Below are 24,300 nucleotides of genomic sequence, written 5' to 3'. Positions count from 1 at the left end.
TAAAGTTTTATCATGAGATTGCAGCAATTCAGTCACATCTTCAGGCTCCACCTCTAATTCTAGTACTGTTGCTATTTCCACCACATATACAGTTACTTCTTCCACTGAAGTCTTGAACCCCTCAAAGTCATCCATGAGGGTTGGAATCAACTTCTTCCAAACTCCTGTTAATGTTGAGATTTTGATCTTGTCCCATGAATCAATGAATGCTCTTAATGGCGTCTAGAATGGTGAATCCTTTCCAGAAGGTTTTCAATTTCCTTTGCCCAGATCCATCAGAGGAATCATTTTCTGTCTAAGATAGAGCATTATGAAATGTATTACTTAACCAATAATACTTGAAAGTCAAAATTACTCCTTGACTCATGGGCTGCAGAATGAATGTTGTGTTAGCAGGCATGAAAATGACATTAATCTCATTGTCCATTTCCATCAGAGCTCTTGGGTGACCAAGTGCATTGTCAATGAGCAGTAATATTTGGAAAAGAATCTTTTTTTCTGAGCAGTAGGTCTCAAAAGTGGGCTAAAATATTCAGTATTTGTAAATAAATGTGCTTTCATCCAGGCTTTGTTGCTCCACTTATAAAGCCTAGGCAGAATAGATTTAGCATAATTCTCAAGGGCCTTAGGATTTTCAGAATGGTAAATGAGCACTGGCTTCAACTTCAGGTCAACAGCTGCATTAGCCCCTTACAAGACAATGAGTCTATCCTTTGAAGCTTTGAAGCCAGGCACTGACTTCTCCTCTTTAGCTATGAGGGTCCTAGATGACATCTTCTTCCAGTATAAGGCAGCTCTGTCTACATTGAAAATCTGTTGCTTAGTGTAGCCACCTTCATTAATTATCTTTGCTAGATCTTCTGGATAACTTGCTGTAGTTTCTGCATCAGCACTTGCTGCTTCACCTTGCACTTTTATATTATGGAGATGGCTTCTTTCCTTAAACCTCATGAACCAACCTCAGCTAGCTTCAAACTTTTCTTCTGCAGCTTCCTCACCTCTCTCAGCCTTCACAAAATTGAAGAGTTTGAGTCTTGCTCTGGATTAGGTTTTAGCTTAAGGGAATGTTGTGGCTGGTTTGATCTTCTAACCAGACCAGTAAAACTTTCTCCATATCAGCAATAAAGCTGCTTTGCTTTCTTATCATTTGTGTGTTCACTGGAGTAGCACATTTAATTTCCTTCAACAACTTTTCCTTTGCATTCACAACGTGGCTAACTGTTGATACAGGAAGCCTAGCTTTCGGCCTGTCTCAGCTTTCTACCTGCTCTCTTCACCAAGCTTAATCATTTCTAGCTTCTGATGTAAGGTAAGAGATGCGCAACTTTTCCTTTCACTTGAATGCTTAGAGGCCATTGTAGGGTTATAAATTAGCCTAATTTCAATATTGCTATGTCTCAGGGAACAGGGAAGCCCGAGAAGAGGGAGAGAGATGGGGGAATTGCCACTCGAACACACAAAACATTTATCAATTACGTTCACTGTCTTACATGGGCACGCTTTGAGGTGTCCAAAACAATTATAATAGTAACATCAACTATCACTGATCACAGATCACAACAAATATAATAGTGAAAATGTTCGAAATATTATAAGAGTTCACATTTTCAAATGAAACGAAGAATGGTAATGGAAATTATTTTCAAAAATATGATGAAAGATATGAATTCTGGGAGGAGGAACCAAGATGGCGGAGTAGAAAGACGTGCTCTCACTGTCTCTTGTGAGAACACCAGAATCATAGCTAGCTCCAGGACAATCATTGACAGGAAGACACTGGAACTCACCAAAAAAGATACCCCACATCCAAAGACAAATGAGAAGCCACAATGAGATGGTAGGAGGGGCACAATCACAGTAAAATCAAATCCCATAACTGCTGAGTGTGTGACTGGAGAACACTTATACCACAGAAGTCCACCCGCTGGAGTGAAGGTTCCGAGCCCCACATCAGGCTTCCCAACCTGGGGGTCCAGCAGCAGGAGAAGGAATTCCTAGAGAATCAGACTTTGAAACCTAGTGGGATTTGATTGCAGGACTTTGACAGGACTGGGGGAAACAGAGACTCCACTCTTGGAGGGCACACACAAAGTAGTGTGCGCATCGGGACCCAGGGGAAGGAGCAGTGACCCCGGGGGAGACTGAACCAGACCTAGCTGCTACAGTTGGAGGGTCTCCTGCAGAGGCAGGGGGTGGCTGTGGCTCACCGTGGGGACAAGGACACTGGCAGCAGAAGTTCTGGGAAGTACTCCTTGGCGTGAGCCCTCCCAGAGTCTGTCATTAGCCCCACCAAAGAGGTCAGGTAGGCTCCAGTGTTGGGTTGCCTCAGGCCAAACAACCAACAGGGAGGGAACCCAGCCCCACCCATCAGCAGACAAGCGGATTAAAGTTTTACTGAGCTCTGCCCACCAGAGCAACAGTCAGCTCTACTCACCACCAGTCCCTCCCATCAGGAAATTTACACAAGCCTCTTTGACAGCCTCATCCACCAGAGGGCAGAGAGCAGAAGCAAGAAGAATTACAATCCTGCAGCCTGTGGAACAAAAACCACATTCACAGAAAGACACACAAGATGAAAAGGCAGAGGGCTATGTACCAGATGAAGGAACAAGATAAAACCCCAGAAAAACAACTAAATGAAGTGGAGATAGGCACCTTCCAGAAAAAGAATTCAGAATAATGATATCAAAAGCTTTACAGGGCTTCCCTGGTGGCGCAGTGGTTGAGAATCTGCCTGCCAATGCAGGGGACACGGGTTCGAGCCCTGGTCTGGGAAGATCCCACATGCCACGGAGCAACTAGGCCCGTGAGCCACAACTACTGAGCCTGCGCGTCTGGAGCCCGTGCTCCGCAACAAGAGAGGCCACGATAGTGAGAGGCCCGCGCACCGCGATGAAGAGTGGCCCCCACTTGCCACAACCGGAGAAAGCCCTCGCACAGAAACGAAGACCCAACATAACAATCAATCAATCAATCAATAAATAAATCTTTAAAAAAAAAAAAATTCCTTTCATAAAAAAAAAAAAAAAAAAGCTTTACAGATAAGCAAAAGCTAAGAGAATTCAGCACCACCAAACCAGCTCTACAACAAATGCTAAAGGAACTTCTCTAAGTGGGAAACACAAGAGAAGAAAAGGACCTACAAAAACAAACCCAAAACAATTAAGAAAATGGCCATAGGAACATACATATCGATAATTACCTTAAACGTGAATAGATTAAATGCTCCAACCAAAAGACACAAGCTTGCTGAATGGATACAAAAACAAGACCCATATATATGCTGTCTACAAGACACCCACTTCAGACCTAGGCACACATACAGACTGAAAGTGAGGGGATGGAAAAAGATATTCCATGAAAATGGAAATCAAAAGAAAGCTGGAGTAGCAATACTCATATCAGATAAAATAGACGTTAAAATAAAGAATGTTACAAGAGACAAGGAAGGACACTACATAATCGACAAGGGATCAATCCAAGAAGAAGATATAACAATTATAAATATATATGCACCCAACATAGGAGCACCTCAATACATAAGGCAACTGCTAACAGCTATAAAAGAGGAAATCGACAGTAACACAATAATAGTGGGGGACTTTAACACCTCACTTACACCAAGGGACAGATCATCCAAAATGAAAATAAATAAGGAAACAGAAGCTTTAAATGACACAATAGACCACATAGATTTAATTGATATTTGTAGGACATTCCATCCAAAAACAGCAGATTACAGTTTCTTCTCAAGTGTGCACGGAACATTCTCCAGGATAGATCATATCTTGGGTCACAAATCAGGCTCAGTAAATTTAAGAAAATTGAAATCATATCAAGCATCTTTTCTGACCACAATGCTATGAGATTAGAAATGAATTACAGGGAAAAAAACATAAAAAACACAAACACATGGAGGGTAAACACTACGTTACTAAATAACCAAGAGATCAATGAAGAAATCAAAGAGGAAATAAAAAATACCTAGAGACAAATGACAATGAAAACACAACAATCCAAAACCAGTGGGATGCAGCAAAAGCAGTTCTCAGAGGGAAGGTTATAGCTATACAAGCCTACCTCAAGAAACAAGAAAAATCTCAGATAAACAATCTAACCTTACACCTAAAGGAACTAGAGAAAGAAGAACAAACAAAACGCAATGTGAGCAGAAGGAAAGAAATATAAAGATCAGAGCAGAAATAAATGAAATAGAAACAAAGAAAACAATGGCAAAGATCAATAAAACTAAAATCTGGTTCTTTGAGAAGATAAACAAAATTGATAAACCATTAGCCAGACTCATCAAGAAAAAGAGGGAGAGGACTCAAATCAATAAAATTAGAAATGAAAAAGAAGTTAAAACAGACACCACAGAAATACAAAGCATCCTAAGAGACTACTACAAGCAACTCTATGCCAATAAAACGGACAACCTGGAAGAAATGGACAAATTCTTAGAAAGGTATAACCTTCCAAGACTGAACCAGGAAGAAAGAGAAAATATGAACAGACCAATCACAAGTAATGAAATTGAAACTGTGATTAAAAATCTTTCAACAATCACAGCAAGATTCTTTTTGACCCAGCTCCCAGAGAAATGGAAATAAGAACACAAATAAACAAATGGGACCTAATGAAACTTAAAAGCTTTTGCACAGCAAAGGAAACCATAAACAAGACCGAAAGACAACCATCAGAATGGGAGAAAATATTTGCAAATGAAGCAACTGACAAAGGATTAATCTCCAAGATTTACAAGCAGCTCAGGCAGCTCAATAACAAAAAAACCAACAACCCAATCCAAAAATGGGCAGAAGACCTAAATAGACATTTCTCCAAAGAAGATATACAGATGGCCTACAGACACATGAAAGAATGCTCAACATCATTAATCATTAGAGAAATGCAAATCAAAACTACAATGAGATATCATCTCACACCGGTCAGAATGGCCATCATCAAAAAATCTAGAAACAATAAATGCTGGAGAGGGTGTGGAGGAAAGGTAACACTCTTGCACTGTTGGTGGGAATGTAAATTGATACAGCCACTATGGAGAACAGTATGGAGGTTCCTGAAAAAACTACAAATAGAACTACCATACGACCCAGCAATCCCAATACTGGGCATATACCCTGAGAAAACCATAGGTCAAAAAGAGTCGTGTACCAAAATGTTCATTGCAGCTCTATTTACAATAGCCAGGACATGGAAGCAACCTAAATGTCCATCGACAGATGAATGGATAAAGATGTGGCACATATATACAATGGAATATTACTCAGCCATAAAAAGAAATGAAATGGAGGTATTTGTAATGAGGTGGATGGAGTTAGAGTCTGTCATACAGAGTGAAGTAAGTCAGAAAGAGAAAAACAAATACAGTATGCTAACACATATATACGGAATCTAAGGAAAAAAAAAAAAGGCCATGAAGAACCTAGTGGCAAGACGGGAATAAAGACACAGACCTACTAGAGAATGGACTTGAGGATATGGGGAGGGGGTGGGGTGAGATGTGACAGGGTAAGAGAGTGTCATGGACATATATACACTACCAAATGTAAAATAGATAACTAGTGGGAAGCAGCCGCATAGCACAGGGAGATCAGCTCGGTGCTTTGTGACCACCTAGAGGGGTGGGATGGGGAGGGTGGGAGGGAGGGAGATGCAAGAGGGAAGAGAAATGGGAACATATTGTATATGTATAACTGATTCACTTTGTTATAAAGCAGAAGCTAACACACCATTGTAAGGCAATTATACTTCAATAAAGATGTTAAAAAAAAAAAAATCTTTCAACAAACAAAAGTCCAGGACCAGATGGCTTCACAGATGAATTCTATCAAACATTTAGAGAAGAGCTAACATCCATCCTTCTCAAACTCTTCCAAAAAATTGTGGAGGAAGGAACACTCCCAAACTCATTCTATGAGGCCACCATCACCCTGATACCAAAACCAGACAAAGATACTACAAAAAAAGAAAATTACAGACCAATATCACTGATGAATATAGACGCAAAAATCCTCAACAAAATACTAGCCAACAGAATCCAACAACACATTAAAAGGATCATACACCATGATCAAGTGGGATTTATCCCAGGGATGCAAGGATTCTTCAATATACGCAAATCAATCAATAAGATACACCATATTAACAAACTGAAGAATAAAAACCATATGATCATCTCAATAGACGCAGAAAATGCTTTTGACAAAATTCAACACCCATTTATGATAAAAACCCTCCAGAAAGTGGGCATAGACGGAACCTACCTCAACATAATAAAGGCCATATACAACAAACCCACAGCACACATCATTCTCAATGGTGAAAACCTGAAAGCATTTCCTCTAAGATCAGGAACAAGACAAGGATGTCCACTCTCACCACTATTATTCAACATAGTTTTGGAAGTCCTAGCCACGGCAATCAGAGAAGAAAAAGGAATAAAAGGAATACAAATTGGAAAAGAAAAAGTAAAACTGCCACTGTTTGCAGATGACATGATACTATACATAGAGAATCCTAAAACTGCCACCAGAAAACTACTAGAGCTAATCAATGAATTTGGTAAAGTTGCAGGATACAGAATTAATACACAGAAATCTCTTGCATTCCTATACACTAATGATGAAAAATCTGAAAGAGAAATTAAGGAAACACTCCCATTTACCATTGCAACAAAAAGAATAAAATATCTAGGAATAAACCTACCTAGGGAGACAGAAGACCTGTATGAAGAAAACTATAAGACACTGATGAAAGAAATTAAAGATGATACCAACAGATGGAGAGATATACCATGTTCTTGGATTGGAAGAATCAACATTGTGAAAATGACTATACTACCCAAAGCAATCTACAGATTCAATGCAATCCCTATCAAATTACCAATGGCATTTTTTACAGAACTAGAACAAAAAAAATCTTAAAATTTGTATGGAGACACAAAAGACCCCGAATAGCCAAAGCAGTCTTGAGGGAAAAAACGGAGCTGGAGGAATCAGACTCCCGGACTTCAGACTATACTACAAAGCTACAGTAATCAAGACAATATGGTACTGGCACAAAAACAGAAACATAGATCAACGGAACAAGATAGAAAGCCCAGAGATAAACCCACGCACCTATGGTCAGCTAATCTATGACAAACGAGGCAAGGATATACAATGGAGAAAAGACAGTCTCTTCAATAAGTGGTGCTGGGAAAACTGGACAGCTACATGTAAAAGAATGAAATTAGAACACTCCCTAACACCATACACAAAAATAAACTCAAAATGGATTAGAGACCTAAATGTAAGACCGGACACTATAACACCCTTAGAGGAAAACATAGGAAGAACACTCTTTGACATAAATCACAGAAAAATCTTTTTTGATCCACCTCCTAGAGTAATGGAAATAAAAACAAAAATAAACAAATGGGACCTAATGAAACTTAAAAGCTTTTGCACAGCAAAGGAAACCACAAACAAGACGAAAAGACAACCCTCAGAATGGGAGAAAATATTTGCAAATGAATCAGTGGACAAAGGATTAATCTCCAAAATATATAAACAGCTCATGCAGCTCAATATTAAGGAAACAAAGAACCCAATCCAAAAATGGGCAGAAGACCTAAATAGACATTTCTCCAAAGAAGACATAGAGATGGCCAAGAAGCACATGAAAAGCTGCTCAACGTCACTAATTATTAGAGAAATGTAAATCAAAACTACAATGAGGTATCACTTCACACCAGTTAGAATGGGCATCATCAGAAAATCTCCAAACAAATGCTGGACAGGGTGTGGAGAAAAAGGAACCCTCTTGCACTGTTGGTGGGAATGTAAATTGATACAGCCACTATAGAGAACAGTATGGAGGTTCCTTAAAAAACTAAAAATAGAATTACCATATGACCCAGCAATCCCACTACTGTGCATATACCCAGAGAAAACCGTAATTCAAAAAGACACATGCACCCCAATGTTCATTGCAGCACTATTTACAATAGCCAGGTCATGGAAGCAACCTAAATGCCCACCGACAGACGAATGGATAAAGAAAATGTGGTACATATATACAATGGAATATTACTGAGCCATAAAAAGGAACGAAATTGAGTCATTTGTTGAGACGTGATGGATCTAGAGACTGTCATACAGAGTGAAGTAAGTCAGAAAGAGAAAAACAAATATCGTATATTAATGCATGGATGTGGAACGTAGAAAAATGGCACAGATGAACCGGTGTGCAGGGCAGAAGCTGAGACATAGATGTAAAGAACAAATGTATGGACACCAAGGGGGAAATCCACGGGGGGGTGGGGATGGTGGTGTGCTGAATTGGGCGATTGGGATTGACATGTATACACTGATGTGTATAAAATTGATGACTAATAAGAACCTGCTGTATAAAAAAATAAATAAAATTAAATTTAAAAAAAATTTTTTTAAAGATATGAATTCTATTTCCAGGAATAGCAACTTGTAACAACACACCTAAGTTTGCATATTATTTCAGGGGATTCAAAGACACCAAAAAGTACATGCAGGTTAAGAACTACCACTCCATCATTTTCTATTTAGTACCACAAAAGAGAATTCTGAAGCCAGCATAATTTTTGTTCCTTTGTAGGTAACCTATTTTTTTATGCCTCGATATATACAGGGTTTTTTTTTCCCCAGGATCCCTGAAATTTGTAAATACCACCAAAACATGTCTCGGTTCAGACATTTTTTTCATGATGTTCTTTAGAATATGGTGAACCCTTTTATTCTTCAGGTCATTTCCAACCCTGGAAACTTTTCTACGATAACAAATTTGATTAATGCTTCTGTTCCATTTCTTCTGGTTTCTCCTTTGGAGATTTCTATTATTCACTGGTTAAATCTCAATTTTCTTTCTTTAATATGTATAATTTTCTCTTACCTATCATTTCCATCTCTGTCCTTTCACTGTGAATTCTGGATGGTCATCCCAAGTATGCTTTCTATGTCATTAATTTGATTTTTTTGGTCAAATTCTGCCCCTTACCATATGCTCCTTCTTCCCCAGATATGTTTACTTGGAGCTCCGGCTTACGAGTGGATATAGAAGATAGAGTGGATAAAAAATGAGGGGAGATGACAGGGTTGGGATTTTTAGCAGACCAGCTAACAGCTCTGACTTCCTGATTTTCTAGTCAGGGAGCCCCTCCAATATGGAGTTAGGGATGAACAGTAAAGGTGAGTCAAAGCCTTGTTCTGCCTTCTTTGTTGCCATCAGTAATCTTGGGTTTAAGGAAGTACTATGAATGTGGTCTTCAATACAGTCAATGATAAACTTACTAGAAAATTTCCCCATTCTTTAACATAGAGTTTTTTCATATCTTTATTTTACAGTGATGTTCCTTTTTATTAGGGATCTTTATGGAATTTTTAAAAAGGTAATCGGAAGAAGCTCTTTCAGACACTAGTAATCTGATACCAAGTTAACCTAGAACTGTGTCTTCTCCCATGTTTTCCCTGAATAAGATCACAGGGTAAAAAATTACTTCTAATTATTCTGGTTTATTATATTCTCATTTACAGACACTGGGTTTTCTAGGCGTTGGGTATTATTGTTTAGTACAATCATTTATGAACATTCAGAATATTTATTGACATAAAGAGAAGTGATTTCTCTCTTTAATATTCCAAAGGAAACTGTGTCAACAGCTACCCAACCAAATCTCTTAGCTGTGTTCTCTCACTTTCAAAAGGTAATCTAACTAAAGAAGACAGAAAGAGAAAAATGAGAGCAACCCTGCAACCTGCTTCATTTGTTTAAGAGACTGGATTCCCCATAAGCCTTCAGATGGGATCACAGCTGCTAAAGAAGACAATTAAAATGTATGACACAGCAAGGAATAAGTGCTTGTACACATAACAAAGGGGCTCCTTTGACATCTGATCTAGGTAAGCAGAAGACAAAGAAAACCTGCTTTATACAGCATATATGAGTGCATGAAACTCATTACCTCCAAGAGGACTTCTGGCAGAAAACACAAATTATTGGGATACATTTATGACTGACAGTGCCAAAATGGTGACAGAGAAGATGAGAAAGATTTGACTCTGAAAAATGATTCAAAGGGCACAAACTTGCTGTGGCTATTCCCTCAGGGTAGTCTCAGACTTTTAGACTGACCCTGTGGACAAATTCCTGCATTTCTAAAACCAGTTTTTATCCTTTAAAACACAGTGGAAAATTTTCTGTCGTCTTATCATTACCTCATTTTTTTCTATGTCATCTTTTCTTTCCAACTACCTATATATTCCCTCTGGATAAAAACCAGGTCTTTGCTTCTCTTGAAGCAACTAGAAGGTATTATGCCTAGAGCAATTATTTAGTAATTACTTGTTTAATAATCAAAGACTTAAAATGATATACTCAAACACAGACTGAGTTATTCTAAGAGACAGTAAAATGTACTACTTAGAACCTTCTTATATATTCTTTTTTTAAAAATAATTTTATTTATTTATTTATCTTTGGCTGTGTTGGGTCTTCACTGCTGCGCGTGGGCTTTCTCTAGCTGTGGCGAGCGGGGGCTACTCTTCGTTGCGGTGCGCGGGCTTCTCATTGCAGTGGCTTCTCTTGTTGCAGGCTTCAGCAGTTGTGGCACGCTGGCTCAGTAGTGTTGGCTCACGGGTTCTAGAGCACAGGCTCAGGAGTTGTGGCGCACGGGGTTAGTTGCTCTGCGGCATGTGGGATCTTCCCGGACCAGGGCTCGAACCCGTGTCCCCAGCATTGGCAGGCGGATTCTTAAGCACTGCGCCACCAGGGAAGTCCCTATATTCTTTATAGAATGCCTAAAGGAAACAATTCTGCCTGCTTTCAAAACCAAAGCAAAATACTTGAAAAAAAATGCCAAGTTAAGGAACTGAGTTAAATTCTACAGTTGTTACTTCGAAGGTCTATGAAAATCTTAGGAGAATGGGATAAGTATTCCTTTAACTACAACAGGTAATATTTGAGTACAAGAAATAAAGGAAATGAGCAATAGCTAAAGATTCATCACACTTCAAATTCACCCAGGATAGTGTTAGTTGGAATACTCCTACTATAGCCCAGAAGCTCAATTACAGTAATGTAGTCAAAAGAGGGAATTTTTCCTGGAAGTTAACTAGGATGTCTCCCACAGCTGTGGCAAGGGCAGAGTTGGAGATGATTTTCATAGACAACTAGAACAGGACTTCAAATAATGGATGCCCTGAATGCCCTTATCACTTACAGCCACTGAATCAATATTTCTGAAAACCAAGTCCAAAGTGTGAGCCTGCATATGGTTGAATAACAATGCTATTGAATTCACAGCCATGTAAGGTATCATATTAATGTTAAGGCATTGATTGAAAGAATGAGATCCTGAGTATTAGGATGAAGCTGTTTGGGAAGATTCTGATAAAGCTGAGCATCTTAAATGTTCAAATTCTGCTGAGCCTTATATATCAGTCAGGATTTAGACAGGGCAGTAAAACCACTATGATTATTAAGAGAGCTTGTGGATAAGTCCACAGGGAGCTATTGCCTTTGGGTAGCACACCACCTCTGTGGGTCAGCTGCCAACGGAATGGTGGTGGACCTGGAGCCACTGCCGGTCAGGAGGGCCAGCACTCAGGTGGAAGAGCTGGATGTGGAATGGAAAAGAGCAAGGACAAGCACGACAACACCAGGCTCCTCTGTGTCTATCACTGTATCTGCCTGCAAAACCTCCAGGAAGAAATGGCCATCGCTTTACTTCCACCTCTCAATCTCACACAATTTCTTCCATGGACAAGCTCTCGCCTAGAACCATACAAAGAAGAGAATTCTGGGAAGGGCAGTTCCCAGAGTTAACCAAGTTGACAACAGAACAATACAACATATCTACTAGTCGACCAACCTTCCCAGTTTGCCCAAGACTATCCCAGTTTTAGCACTGCAAGTCCTGTACCCCAGGAAACCCCTCAGTCCTGGGCAAACCAAGATAGTTGGTCATCCTACCTTCCTTGCCAAAAGAGGCAGTCTTTGCTCTCTGTCTGAAAAAGTTGGCATCCTCTTGCCGAAGAACCTTTCATGATCTCTCTTGAGGTAGTCACCTAGCAGGAGAACAATGACCCACCCACCACCTCTTATTGCTTCTAAACTTAGAACTAGACTTAAATCCCAGCAGGCCCCAGAGACACGAACACTAAGTCAGACCCAAGAAGAGGTTCTGTACACACCACAAGAATTTCAAGATTTTGCCTTTTTGTATCTGCAAAACCTAGGTAAAGTGTAGTAGAAATCCTAAGACCAGAGCAGAAGAAAAGTAATGTTGGATTAATCCAAATTTATTGATATGGATACAGAGATTTTGGATGCAATGTGTTAAGCTTGAGTACCTGGGAATAACTAACAATTTCTTGTCTTGTTCCTGATCTTAGTGGAAATGGTTTCAGTTTTTCACCATTGAGGACGATGTTGGCTGTGGGTTGGTCATATACGTCCTTTATTATGTTGAGGAAAGTTCCCTCTATGCCTACTTTCTGGAGGGTTTTTATCATAAATCGGTGTTGAATTTTGTCAAAAGCTTTCTCTGCATCTATTGAGATGATCATATGGTTTTTCTCCTTCAATTTGTTAATATGGTGTATCACATGGTTTGATCTCCGTATATTGAAGAATCCTTGCATTCCTGGGATAAACCCCACTTGATCATGGTGTATGATCCTTTTAATGTGCTGTTGGATCCTGTTTGCTAGTATTTTGTTGAGGATTTGTGCATCTATATTCTTCAGTGATACTGGCCTGTAGTTTTCTTTCTTTGTGACATCTTTGTCTGGTTTTGGTATCAGGGTGTTGGTGGCCTCGTAGAATGAGTTTGGGCGTGTTCCTCCCTCTGCTATATTTTGGAAGAGTTTGAGAAGGATAGGTGTTAGCTCTTCTCTAAATGTTTGATAGAATTTGCCTGTGAAGCCACCTGGTCCTGGGCTTTTGTTTGTTGGAAGAGTTTTAATCACAGTTTCAATTTCAGTGCTTGTGATTGGTCTGTTCATATTTTCTATTTCTTCCTGGTTCAGTCTCGGAAGGTTGTGCATTTCTAAGGATTTGTCCATTTCTTCCAGGTTGTCCATTTTATTGGCATATAGTTGCCTGTAGTAATCTCTCATGATCCTTTGTATTTCTGCAGTGTCAGTTGTTACTTCTCCTTTTTCATTTCTAAGTCTATTGAGTCTTTTCCCTTTTTTTCTTGATGAGTCTGGCTAATGGTTTATCAATTTTGTTTATCTTCTCAAAGAACCAGGTTTTAGCTTTATTGATCTTTGCTATCGTTTCCTTCATTTCTTTTTCATTTATTTCTGATCTGATCTTTATGATTTCTTTCCTTCTGCTAACTTTGGGGGTTTTTTGTTCTTCTTTCTCTAATTGCTTTAGGTGTAAGGTTAGGTTGTTTGTTTGAGATGTTTCTTGTTTCTTAAGGTAGGATTGTATTGCTATAAACTTCCCTCTTAGAACTGCTTCTGCTGCATCCCACAGGTTTGGGGTCGTCGTGTTTTCACTGTCATTTGCTTCTAGGTATTTTTTTATTTCCTCTTTGATTTCTTCAGTGATCTCTTGGTTACTAAGTAGTGTATTGTTTAGCCTCCATGTGTTTGTATCTTTTACAGATTTTTTCCTGTAATTGATATCTAGTCTCATAGCGTTGTGGTCGGAAAAGATACCTGATACGATGTCAATTTTCTTAAATTTACCAAGGCTTGATTTGTGACCCAAGATATGATCCTGGAGAATGTTCCATGAGCACTTGAGAAGAATGTGTATTCTGTTGTTTTTGGATGGAATGTCCTATAAATATTAATTAAGTCCATCTTGTTTAATATATCATTTAAAGCTTGTGTTTCCTTATTTATTTTCATTTTGGATGATCTGTCCATTGGTGAAAGTGGGGTGTTAAAGTCCCCTACTATGATTGTGTTACTGTTGATTTCCCCTTTTATGGCTGTTAGTATTTGCCTTATGTATTGAGGTGCTCCTATGTTGGGTGCATAAATATTTACAATTGTTATATCTTCTTCTTGGATTGATCCCTTGATCATTATGTAGTGTCTTTCTTTGTCTCTTGTAATAGTCTTTGTTTTAAAGTCTATTTTGTCTAATATGAGAATTGCTACTCCAGCTTTCTTTTGATTTCCATTTGCATGGAATATCTTTTTCCAGCCCCTCAGTTTCAGTCTGTATGTGTCCCAAGGTCTGAAGTGGGTCTCTTGTAGACAGCATATAAATGGGTCTTGTTTTTGTATCCATTCAGCAAGCTTGTGTCTTTTGGTTGGAGCATTTAATCCATTCACGTTTAAGGTAATTATCGATATGTATGTTCCTATTACCATTTTCTTAATTGTTTTGGGTTTGTTATTGTAGGTCTTTTCCTTCTCTTGTGTTTCCTGCCTAGAGAAGTTCCTTTAGCGTTTGTTGTAAAGCTGGTTTGGTGGTGCTGAATTCTCTTAGCTTTTGCTTGTCTGTAAAGGTTTTAATTTCTCCATCAAATCTGAATGAGATTCTTGCTGGGTAGAGTAATCTTGGTTGATCTCTGAAAGTATAGTCTTAGGAAACAGGATTTAAAATACATAATGGAGGGGGGATTCCCTGGTGGCGCAGTGGTTGAGAATCCGCCTGCCAATGCAGGGGACACGGGTTCAAGCCCTGGTCTGGGAAGATCCCACATCCTGCGGAGCAACTAAGCCCGTGCACCACAACTACTGAGCCAGCGTGCCACAACTATTGAAGCCCGTGCGCCTAGAGCCCGTGCTCCGCAACAAGAGAAGCCACCGCAGTGAGAGGCCTGCACACTGCAGCAAGGAGTGGCCCCCGCTCACCGCAGCTAGAGAGGGCCTACGTGCAGTGGCAAAGATCCAAGGCAGCCAAAAATAAAATCAATTAAAATAAATAAATAAATAAATAAAAGACACAATGGAGGAAGGAAAGACATTTCCTAGAACCCAGAAGATCCTCTATTACACTTGTTTACAATGGAAAGTTAATGGAAAATTACAGCAAAACAATATAGGCATGACCATTATTGGCACACATCCTTTTAGAATGAAGGTTTGGGTCACCATCCAACCAACATGGTTAGTGAGGGCAAATGGAATATGAAATAGCTAGAGAAAGAAAGAAATTACAAATACCATCCATGATCACGTGGCAGGTGCAGAAATGAGGACTACAATAGTGTTAGAGATATTCTTCCTGCTTTGTTATGAATATACCTGAATAGATTAACTATTTCTTTTTTTTCCCCTCCCTTTCCCATTCCCATACGCTCTAATATAAGGTGTGTTACTTAGGGCTGACTCTATATCTCAGTACTTAGGTTTCAGGATATCAAAGACGGAATGTGACTCAGCTAGGGGAGTAAATAAATATCACCCAGAAATGAATAAAGTGCAATGTGAAACACAGTGTCTCCTCTTTTGGGGAGATGGTTAGTATGCTTTTAGTTTTGTAAGGGATCATTGCATCATGTAAGGTAGAAGCACAATGTCATTATCTTTATTTGGAAGTTAAATGGGGTTAAAATGGCAATGTATGTACGTCAGGCTGGCAAAGAGATGAACAGTGCTGGACTGTCCGTGGTCAACTGGTACCACCAACTACTTTTGTCTAAGGCAGAAAATTAAGTCTCCCATAATTCCCTTCCCTGTGTGGTTCTGAGTAAAAGGCTGCCAATGAGAGAAAATATGATTTTCTCTTTTATAAAAGAGATTTATAAAATGGAAATGAAGCAGAAGCCATTATTCTCAAGACACGCAGTGCTTCCACAGACCTCTCCTAAAGCTCCCACTTCATCCCCATGGCATGCCTCACAGGTCCTTCCTTAGGCTCCCTTACTGAGGTCCCACTTTGACAGCTAGATGCAGTTTTGAGGGCTTCTCTGCAAACTCTGGCTTTCCACCCACTTCAGGCTTAAATCATTAATGCCTATTTTCCTGATCTTTCTATGACAGATTTATCAGTTCATTCTCTATTCTTCTTTTATATAAAATGTCCAGTATATGATAAAAATTTTCCAGACCCTCAGTTCTCCAGTTCTCCCACATTTGTGTAAGCCATAATTAACATATTAAACCCCTCACTCCTGTAATACTTACAGTAGCTCTCTTTCCCCAACTGAATGCAGACTGATACAGTAATAAAGTACTGCCGTAGCCACTGGAGCTCACTTCTGGGTGATGGAGCATTTCTCACATAAGGTAGAATCCCTATGAACTGGGCCATAACTTCAAATATTGTCTACAAGAGCTTCATATCAGGATACAGTATTTTTGGTTGAAGAAATATTCTTATTCCTATGTCTAAGATTTATTTTGCTAATAAAAATCATTTTATTAAACGCCTACTAATTCTCAAGTATTAAGTTTGGTGCTCAGCATACAAAATGCATATGTGGTCCTTGCCTTTGAAAAGTCCTTAGTGTAAAAGAAGCAGCATGTAATACAAACAATCATAATATAGTGTGATAACTGCAAGAGCAAAGGCAGGCACAAAGTATAGTAGAAGGATCTGTGGCACAGAAGAGGTGTCATTTGAGCTGAGTCTTAAAGGACAAAGTTGTAAAATGAAGAAGAGAAGCAAGATAATCAAGGCAGGAAGAAGAGTAAGTGCAAAGGTACAGAGGTATACAAATGTGCCAAAAGAATGAAAGGCAGGTAGTGGGGTGTGATTAGAAGGATAAAAAGAGATAAGGTTGAAAAGGAAGGTTGAAAGCAGAAGACAAAGAATCTTAATGCTATTCTGAGTTCCATTATGGTTACGAAGCAGGAGGTCTCAAAAGACCCAAAAGACCACTGCTCTCATCAAAACAATGAGAAAATACCAGACAAACTAAACTTCATACTATTCTTTAGAGCCATCAAAAAGCAGTGGATGCAAAGAAGTCTAAATGAACCCAATTCCAGAGAAGGATGAGTTCTTCAAAGGTGAGCAAAGAGCCCCTTTCTACCTTGAATCAACTGCCTACTGTGCATATAGGTAGGCAGAAAAGCAGGCCTACCAGAGGTGAAAGATTTTGCTGATGAGACAAAAAGGAGCTGAACTTTTAGTGGCAGTGTGGACTGGTATGATGGATCCAAATCTAGAAGAGCCCCAGGTGTAAAAATAAATCTCTTGGTCTAACAATTGCACCCCAAGGGCCTTTTGTTGAGTAAGTAACAGTGGGAGCAGAGCTAGAAAGGAGAGAGAGATAGCCCAATCTTTTATTTTAATACAGTTATTTATTTATTTATTTTTGGCCATGTTGGGTCGTCATTGCTGTGCACGGGCTTTCTCTAGTTGTGGCGAGTGGGGGCTACTCTTCGTTGCGGTGCACGGGCTTCTCATTGCGGTGGCTTCTCTTGTTGTGGAGCATGGGCTCTAGGGCACGCGGGCTTCAGTAGTGGTGGCGCACGGGCTTAGTTGCTCCACGGCATGTGGGATCTTCCCAGACCAGGGCTTGAACCCGTGTCCCCTGCATTGGCAGGCGGATTCTTAACCACTGCGCCACCAGGGAAGTCCGAGATCGCCCAGTCTTGTGTGGTCCTTAGCTTCCAGGGCCCTGCTGCAGTTGCAATCCAGAGGTGAAATAAATTAATTTAAGCTTCAACCCATCTCCCTGCCAGCTGTTATTTTTAAAAAGTCAAAGAAATCAACCTTTTATCTACAGCACACAGGAAACTGTGGGTTGGGCTAAAGGTCAAATCTCCATAATCTCGTTTAAATCCAGAAGTAAACTAATTAAAACTGTTGCTCAGCCACAGCTCCACCTGACACACTGAAATTTGAATGATCAGCCAATTACCCTAGCTGCCTGACAGAAAAAAGAATATGCCCTCTCTGGGAAAAATAAAGCAAAAATATTATCTAGGTTACTCTCTACTCTTCTTTTATACAAAAGGTCCAGTATGAAATCAAAACTTCTAAGACATGTGAAGAAGCAAATAAGTATAACTCATAATTAAGAAAAAAGGCCAAAAGAGAGACCCATGTATAAGAACTTTAAAATAATTATTATAAATATGTTAAAAGAATTTAGGGACTGCCCTGGTGGCACAGTGGTTAAGAATCCACCTGCCAATGCAGGGGACACAGGTTCGATCCCTGGTCCGGGAAGATTCCACATGCCACAGAGCAAGTAAACCCATGTGCCACAACTACTGAGCCTGTGCTCTAGGGCCCACGAGCCACAACAAGAGAAGCCACCGCAATGAGAAGCCTGCGCACCACAACGAAGAGTAGCCCCCGCTTGCCAAAACTAGAGAAAGCCCACGCACAGCAATGAAGACCCAACACAGCCAAAAATAAATAAATGAGTAAATAAATAAGAATTTAGAGGAAAAGATGAACAGAATGGGTGGAGAGATGGAGGATTCCAGCAGAGAAATGGAAATTCTAGAACTGAAAAATAAACTATCTGAAATGAAGTCACTGGATGGGATTAATGGCAGACCAGACACAGAAGAAGAAAGGATCAATGAATTCAAAGATAGGTTAATTAAAAACAAATCAAACCTGAGGCCCAGACTAGAGATGGCAAAAGAGATGATCAGTGAATTTGGCACATTTTAGTCAAACTTCCAAAAACTGGAGATAAGAGAAAAGTCTTATTAGCAGCCCCCCTCCCAAAAAAACCCAAAAAACTATTACATTCATAAGAATTTTAGTTGACTTCCCATAAAAACAATGAAAGCCAATAAAATAACATATTCTAAGTGCTGAAAGTAAAACAAACAAACGAAACCCAAAAACCTGTCAACCTAGAACTCTATACTCAGCAAAATACTCTCATATAACGGAGAAATAATGACATTTTCAGATAAACAAAAGCTGAGAGAATTAGTAGCCAGCATACCCTTACTATAAGAAATACTAAAAGAATTTCATCAGGGTAAAAAGAAATGATTCCAGATGAAAATCTGAGTCTTCAGAAAAGATGAAAAAGACCATTTGTGGCTCACAGAAAAGTTTGCAGCTCCTGTCAGAGAGCAACTACCATAAACAAACAAATAAAAAAAGAGGTATAGCTAACAAGGCGAGCTAAGAGCCAATAGTGGAGATAAAATGAAATACTTAAACAAACTAGACTGATGCAAAAGAAGGCAGGAAAAAAGAAAGAAAGGGACAAAGACAGACGTCCAAATAGAAAACAAACAGCAAGGTGGTAGATTTAAACCCAAACAGGTGAGTAATAACCGTTACATGTAAGTAGATTAACTAGTCCATTTAAAGTCAGAGATTATGAGATAAACAAACAAGACCAGCTATATCCACTTATAAGCAACATACTTTAAATATAAAGGCACAGATTAAGAGTAACAGGACGGAAAAAAATATACCATGTACACTGTATGCATAAAAACAACGAAGTGGCTACGTTTACATCAGACAAACTAGACTTCCAGAGAGAAACATCAGAGATGATGAGAGACACTTCATAATGATGAGTTAATTCCTCAAGAATATATAAAAGGGTTTGCTCCTAATAATACTGATTCAAAACACATGAAGCAAAATTGACAGAAATAAAAAATAATCTTTTTCCAAAACTGATAAAATTAGACACCCCCTATCAATAAGAATTAGAAGATTTGAGCAACACTGTGAAACAACATGACTTAATTGATATTTATAGAATTCTGCAACAGCTGCAGAATACACATCCTCTCAAGTGACATGTGAGAACATATGCTGGCCATAAGGCAATTTTCAATATATTTCAAAGGACTGAAACCACACTGAGTCGTTCTCTAACCGTAAAGGAATTAACCTAGAAACAAACAATAAAAAGATCACCAGAAAATCTCCAAAGACCTGAAAAGTACATGCCATTCTAAGAATTCTGGGCTCTATCCTATAGTACTAGTGGAGCTATTCAAGGTTTACGCAAGGGAATGATACATTCAGATATAATACATTCAGATTTGAACTTTTAAAAAATAACTTTCATTGAATATTTTAAAAATGTAGCAGAAGAATGACTGAACACACTCACATACACAAAGGGGAATAAACCATAATTCATGTAAAAAATGAGGAGAAACTGAACTAAGGTACCTGAAATAGGATTGAATCAAGGTATGTTCAAATGCAGACTCAAGGGGACTTGGTGACCAATTAATTACATGTGATCTTCAAAGCCAGTTAATCCTAACTAACTTTGATGACTAGACAAATAGGAATGCTACGTATGGAGACAGGAAAAACAGGGAGAAGCAGTTTCTGATGGGTACAGGAACTAGAAAACACAGGTGTGCATTACAGGCTCTCCCTTTAATGCAAGAACATCAATTCTAACTGCTGCAGCTTCTTACTGTTTGGTTCAGGGATATAACCCAACTCCCCCTCCCAGCTCACTTAATTAATATTCAAGTTCCTTCTTGTTTGCTCTGTGGGTTCTGCACACTGATACGTGCTTTTCCATTTGACTATGTGCTCTTCTTTAGTACTGTCTAGTCTGGTTTTCAACTGGATATTGCATTCACACTTGGATCTGCTTTTCAGCTTACTCTCCGGGTTTAGTAACCAGGTCTTTGAACGGTTTTCTGGCTTGACCCACGTGTCCTGAGGACTCTGCTCCGCACAGCTGCTCACTGGCTCACAGACAACGCAAATACAGATAAACACAGCCTCATCCCACCCCTATTCTAGATTCTTGCTCAGTTTAGTGAACAATCCATCTAGCTTCTGCCTATCAAGGAACAACTTTGGACAATAAGTTCATTTGGACATTGAGTTTGAGGTCCTTGTGAATATCCAAGTGGAGAGATACAGAAAGCAGGTGGAAAAAAATGAGCCTAGGGCTCAGGAAAGAGACCCAGTAGGAGATAAAGATTTATGATCGTCAGCAAATAGGTTGTAATCAAAATCACATGAGTGGATGAGCTTAAGGAGACTATAAAACAGAAGTCCTTAATCTGATAGGCTTTAGGGGCATCTATGAATCCACTGAAATTGTGGGTAAAATTCTGTGTATGTATGTGTCTGCATTTCTCAGATAGGGATCCATAAATTTCATCAGATTCTCAAAGGTCGATAACTCTAAAAAGATTAAAAACCTATGGGGGAGGGAGATGGCTAGAATGTAACCTAGAGGGCACTCCTTACTAAAATGTGCTACAATTGTGGGATTAGAGACCATGGTGGGAAAGGGTATGGAATCTGTGAGCATTTCATTTCCAATTTACCATCTGAGTCGCAGCAACCATGAAGCACATGATTTTCTATTCAAAATTGGGCAACATCTCCCCAAAATACACTGACTCAGACACCAGTACTTCTAGATTACCCAAAATTGTATGAAAACTTGAATTTTTAGGCCTAGAGCTTTGGATTCTATATTCCCAGTCAAAACGTGAATTTCTTCCCCACTCCCATCTCATAAATAAAGGGCACAATCTCCACAGCCACCTTCTTTCTCTGGAGTCCATCTCAGGTCACAGCTGACAATCGAAGATCACTTTTTAACCATTACTTTACGAAACTTCATGATCATCAATGCTGGATATATTAGCACCTGAGTTTTTACAGGCAAAAAGCTCTGAAAATATATAGTCCAACCCCATAAAACAAGGATGTCAGCTTGAATGCATTATCACAAAGTGCTCAAAAATGCAATTATAGTTCACACTTCATCTTTTTTTCCTCAAAATTATTTGTCACTTTAGAGGTAGACAAAGATGGTGGGGAGGTTTATTCCAGTGTGCATTTTGAAACTCTTTCAAAAGCCACAAATGTGTATGAAACAAATTCTCTAGTCACAAGGATTCAAACCACAGCATTCTTCCCTACTTAACCACTCAAGCAAGCCAAGAATAATCTAGCTGGTCAACTCACATGTAGGAAAACTATAATGTCTACCACTTGGGGAACGTCTAAATATCACTTACACATGTACCTTGGTTTATAAAAACCATTTCAGTATTGTACAAAGGAGAAAGCTATGAATTACCAATTACCAAGAGATTAAAAAGGACTATGATAATGCACTGTATACTTTGCCTTTAGCAGAATGTAATTCACAAAACCTTAACACATATAAAACTTTTTTCAAACTTAAGAAATGTTTCATAGAAGAATATATACATATAGGTAATAACTGGAAAATGGTCAATTATATTAATCAATGAAACCTATTAAAATTAGCAAAAATCTAAAATAAAATTACCTATATTATGCTGGTAGTTCAAAAGAACAAAAAAAAATTTATCAACATATATCATGCACCTTAAAAAAATTTCAGATATTTTGACGTGGTTTAATTCCACTTTCATTAGTCTAGCCCTAAAAAAACCCCCACTAAAATGTAGTATGTGCAAAGATGTTCACAGTAGCACTATTTGTCAAACAGAAAATTGTAAACAGCAAAAGAAAAATGGTAAAATAAATTATAGAACATATACTAGGGATACATTTTATTTGTTTGTTCATTCATTCATTCACTTACTACTGTGTTTCATAAAGGATTTAAGGTGGCTCATAAAATGATTTATTTATACAACCATGAAAAATTATGTTTAAAAAGCATGTGCACAATGAGAAAATGCTCATGAATATTAAGTGGAAAGGGCTGAATACAAGATTGTGCGTGTGCAAAAGTGAGATGTAAGACAAGTACTCTTACCTTTGTTTAACAACATGCAAAGAAGAAAGAGAAATCCATCAAAATACTAAAAATGGTATTTGTCTGGGTGGTAACATTATAGGTAAATTTTATTCTCTTATCTTTTTAATTTTATAAGTTTTATAAACTAAGTTTATATTTTTATAATAATGCTTGTATGTATGAAAAATATAAAAAGGATAAAGATTATTTTAAAAATAAAAAGAATCTGCCTCCATATATGATGGTTTATAAGAAAATAGCTCTTCATATATAGCCACTAATGACTTGAAAAAAGAAAACAAAAGTAATATCTAAGAGTAAAAAATCCACATGGAAATCAGCCTCATGAAATATAAGTTTGTTTGTCGATTAAAGGTATCAACAGAAGAACAGACTAAAGAGATGATATATTATAAGGCTGTGGGGAGGAGAGGACACTGACATAAAAAAAAAAAATACCAGAGAAACGCAAGGAATTTTAATCTTGAAATCCAACAGCCTATCAGTGAACTTACGCTAACACGGTTGTCTTATTTAAACTGTAGTTTCAAAAAATACCACATCTATAGACAGAAAGTAGAATTGTGGTTGCCAGGGGCTGGAGGAAGGGGGAATGGGTAATGATTATGTAGTTTCAGTTTGGAAACATGAAAAAAGTCCTGGAGATGGATGGTGGTGACAGTTCTACAACAATACGAATGTACTGGACTGTACACTTATAAATTGTTAAAATGGTAAATTTTGTTATTTAAATTTTACCACAATAAAAAAAAATACATTAAGGTATGATTTGAAATAGATTATACAGGTAAGGTATATATTCAGATTTTTTGAGTTTTCAGCTTTTCTCAAATAAGATTATAAAGATATGAGCATAACTTATAAAAGAAGTAGTTGTAACTACACTTTAATAGTAACTTTCTCTCAGAGGGTTGTTTATTGTACCTATGTAATAATTCTTCTCATGTAGCCAATGTTTAGTTTTCAAGTATCAAGAAATCATGCCTCATCTAAACAAAGGTTGAAAAGTAAAGTAGCCATTAGATTCAAAGTAAAAAGAAACTAGAAGTGAGGTCACTAATAATTCTGGTGTTTATGCAAATTTATGATAATCAGTTATGAGAATAAATCTTCCCAACAGTAAGCACCATTCTTAGAAATTGGGAAAAACAGATTAAAGAATTGTCCCCATAGTCCCTGGAAAGAGCCACAGTTATCCTTAAAATGCAGTGGAAGATTTCTGATGATAAAGCATTTTACAAATAGGATTTTTCTAATTTAAAATAATTTTCTGATCATAAAAAAGCAAGGAACAAAATCAGAAAAAACTTTTTAGGACCCCAATTCCATAACCAGTTTTCTCAATTCACTTTAAAAATCTCACTTACCCTTCTAGTGTTTTCAAGGATTTTGGGATCAGGTTTTCCATAGTTAGGTGGATTGGCATACGGGTCATATCCAAGTTTGGCAAGCATGGGTGCAATCACTGCCATGTCTTGTAAAACATCTGGAGGTATCTTCCCAACCCATTTTGATAGAGCTCCCACATTGACTGGCTTGATGACTTGGTCTGTAGATCTCTCCACTCTGAAAACAATATAATGTGAATAAACATGTATTTAGAATACTGAAAACAGTACTGGAAATTATTTTTGATGACTTTAAAAATTACAAGTCTCCAG

General features: G+C 38.3%; 1 protein-coding gene across 2 annotated transcripts in view; it reads right to left on the bottom strand.

The window, feature by feature from the left end:
• TPST1 (tyrosylprotein sulfotransferase 1) overlaps window positions 1-24,300 on the bottom strand; it is a 121,896-nt gene that overhangs the window by 32,023 nt on the left and 65,573 nt on the right. For both annotated transcript variants that reach the window (XM_068524444.1, XM_068524445.1), the window contains exon 3: window positions 24,007-24,205. In XM_068524444.1, the coding sequence (XP_068380545.1) occupies window positions 24,007-24,205 (199 nt within the window). The remainder of the gene's footprint in view (window positions 1-24,006; window positions 24,206-24,300) is intronic.

This window comes from Eschrichtius robustus, chromosome 16 (assembly GCF_028021215.1).
Source record: "Eschrichtius robustus isolate mEscRob2 chromosome 16, mEscRob2.pri, whole genome shotgun sequence".
Taxonomy (NCBI): domain Eukaryota; kingdom Metazoa; phylum Chordata; class Mammalia; order Artiodactyla; family Eschrichtiidae; genus Eschrichtius; species Eschrichtius robustus.
The sequence above is the reverse complement of the archived record's forward strand: the minus strand, read 5'-3'. Positions and strand labels throughout refer to the sequence as shown.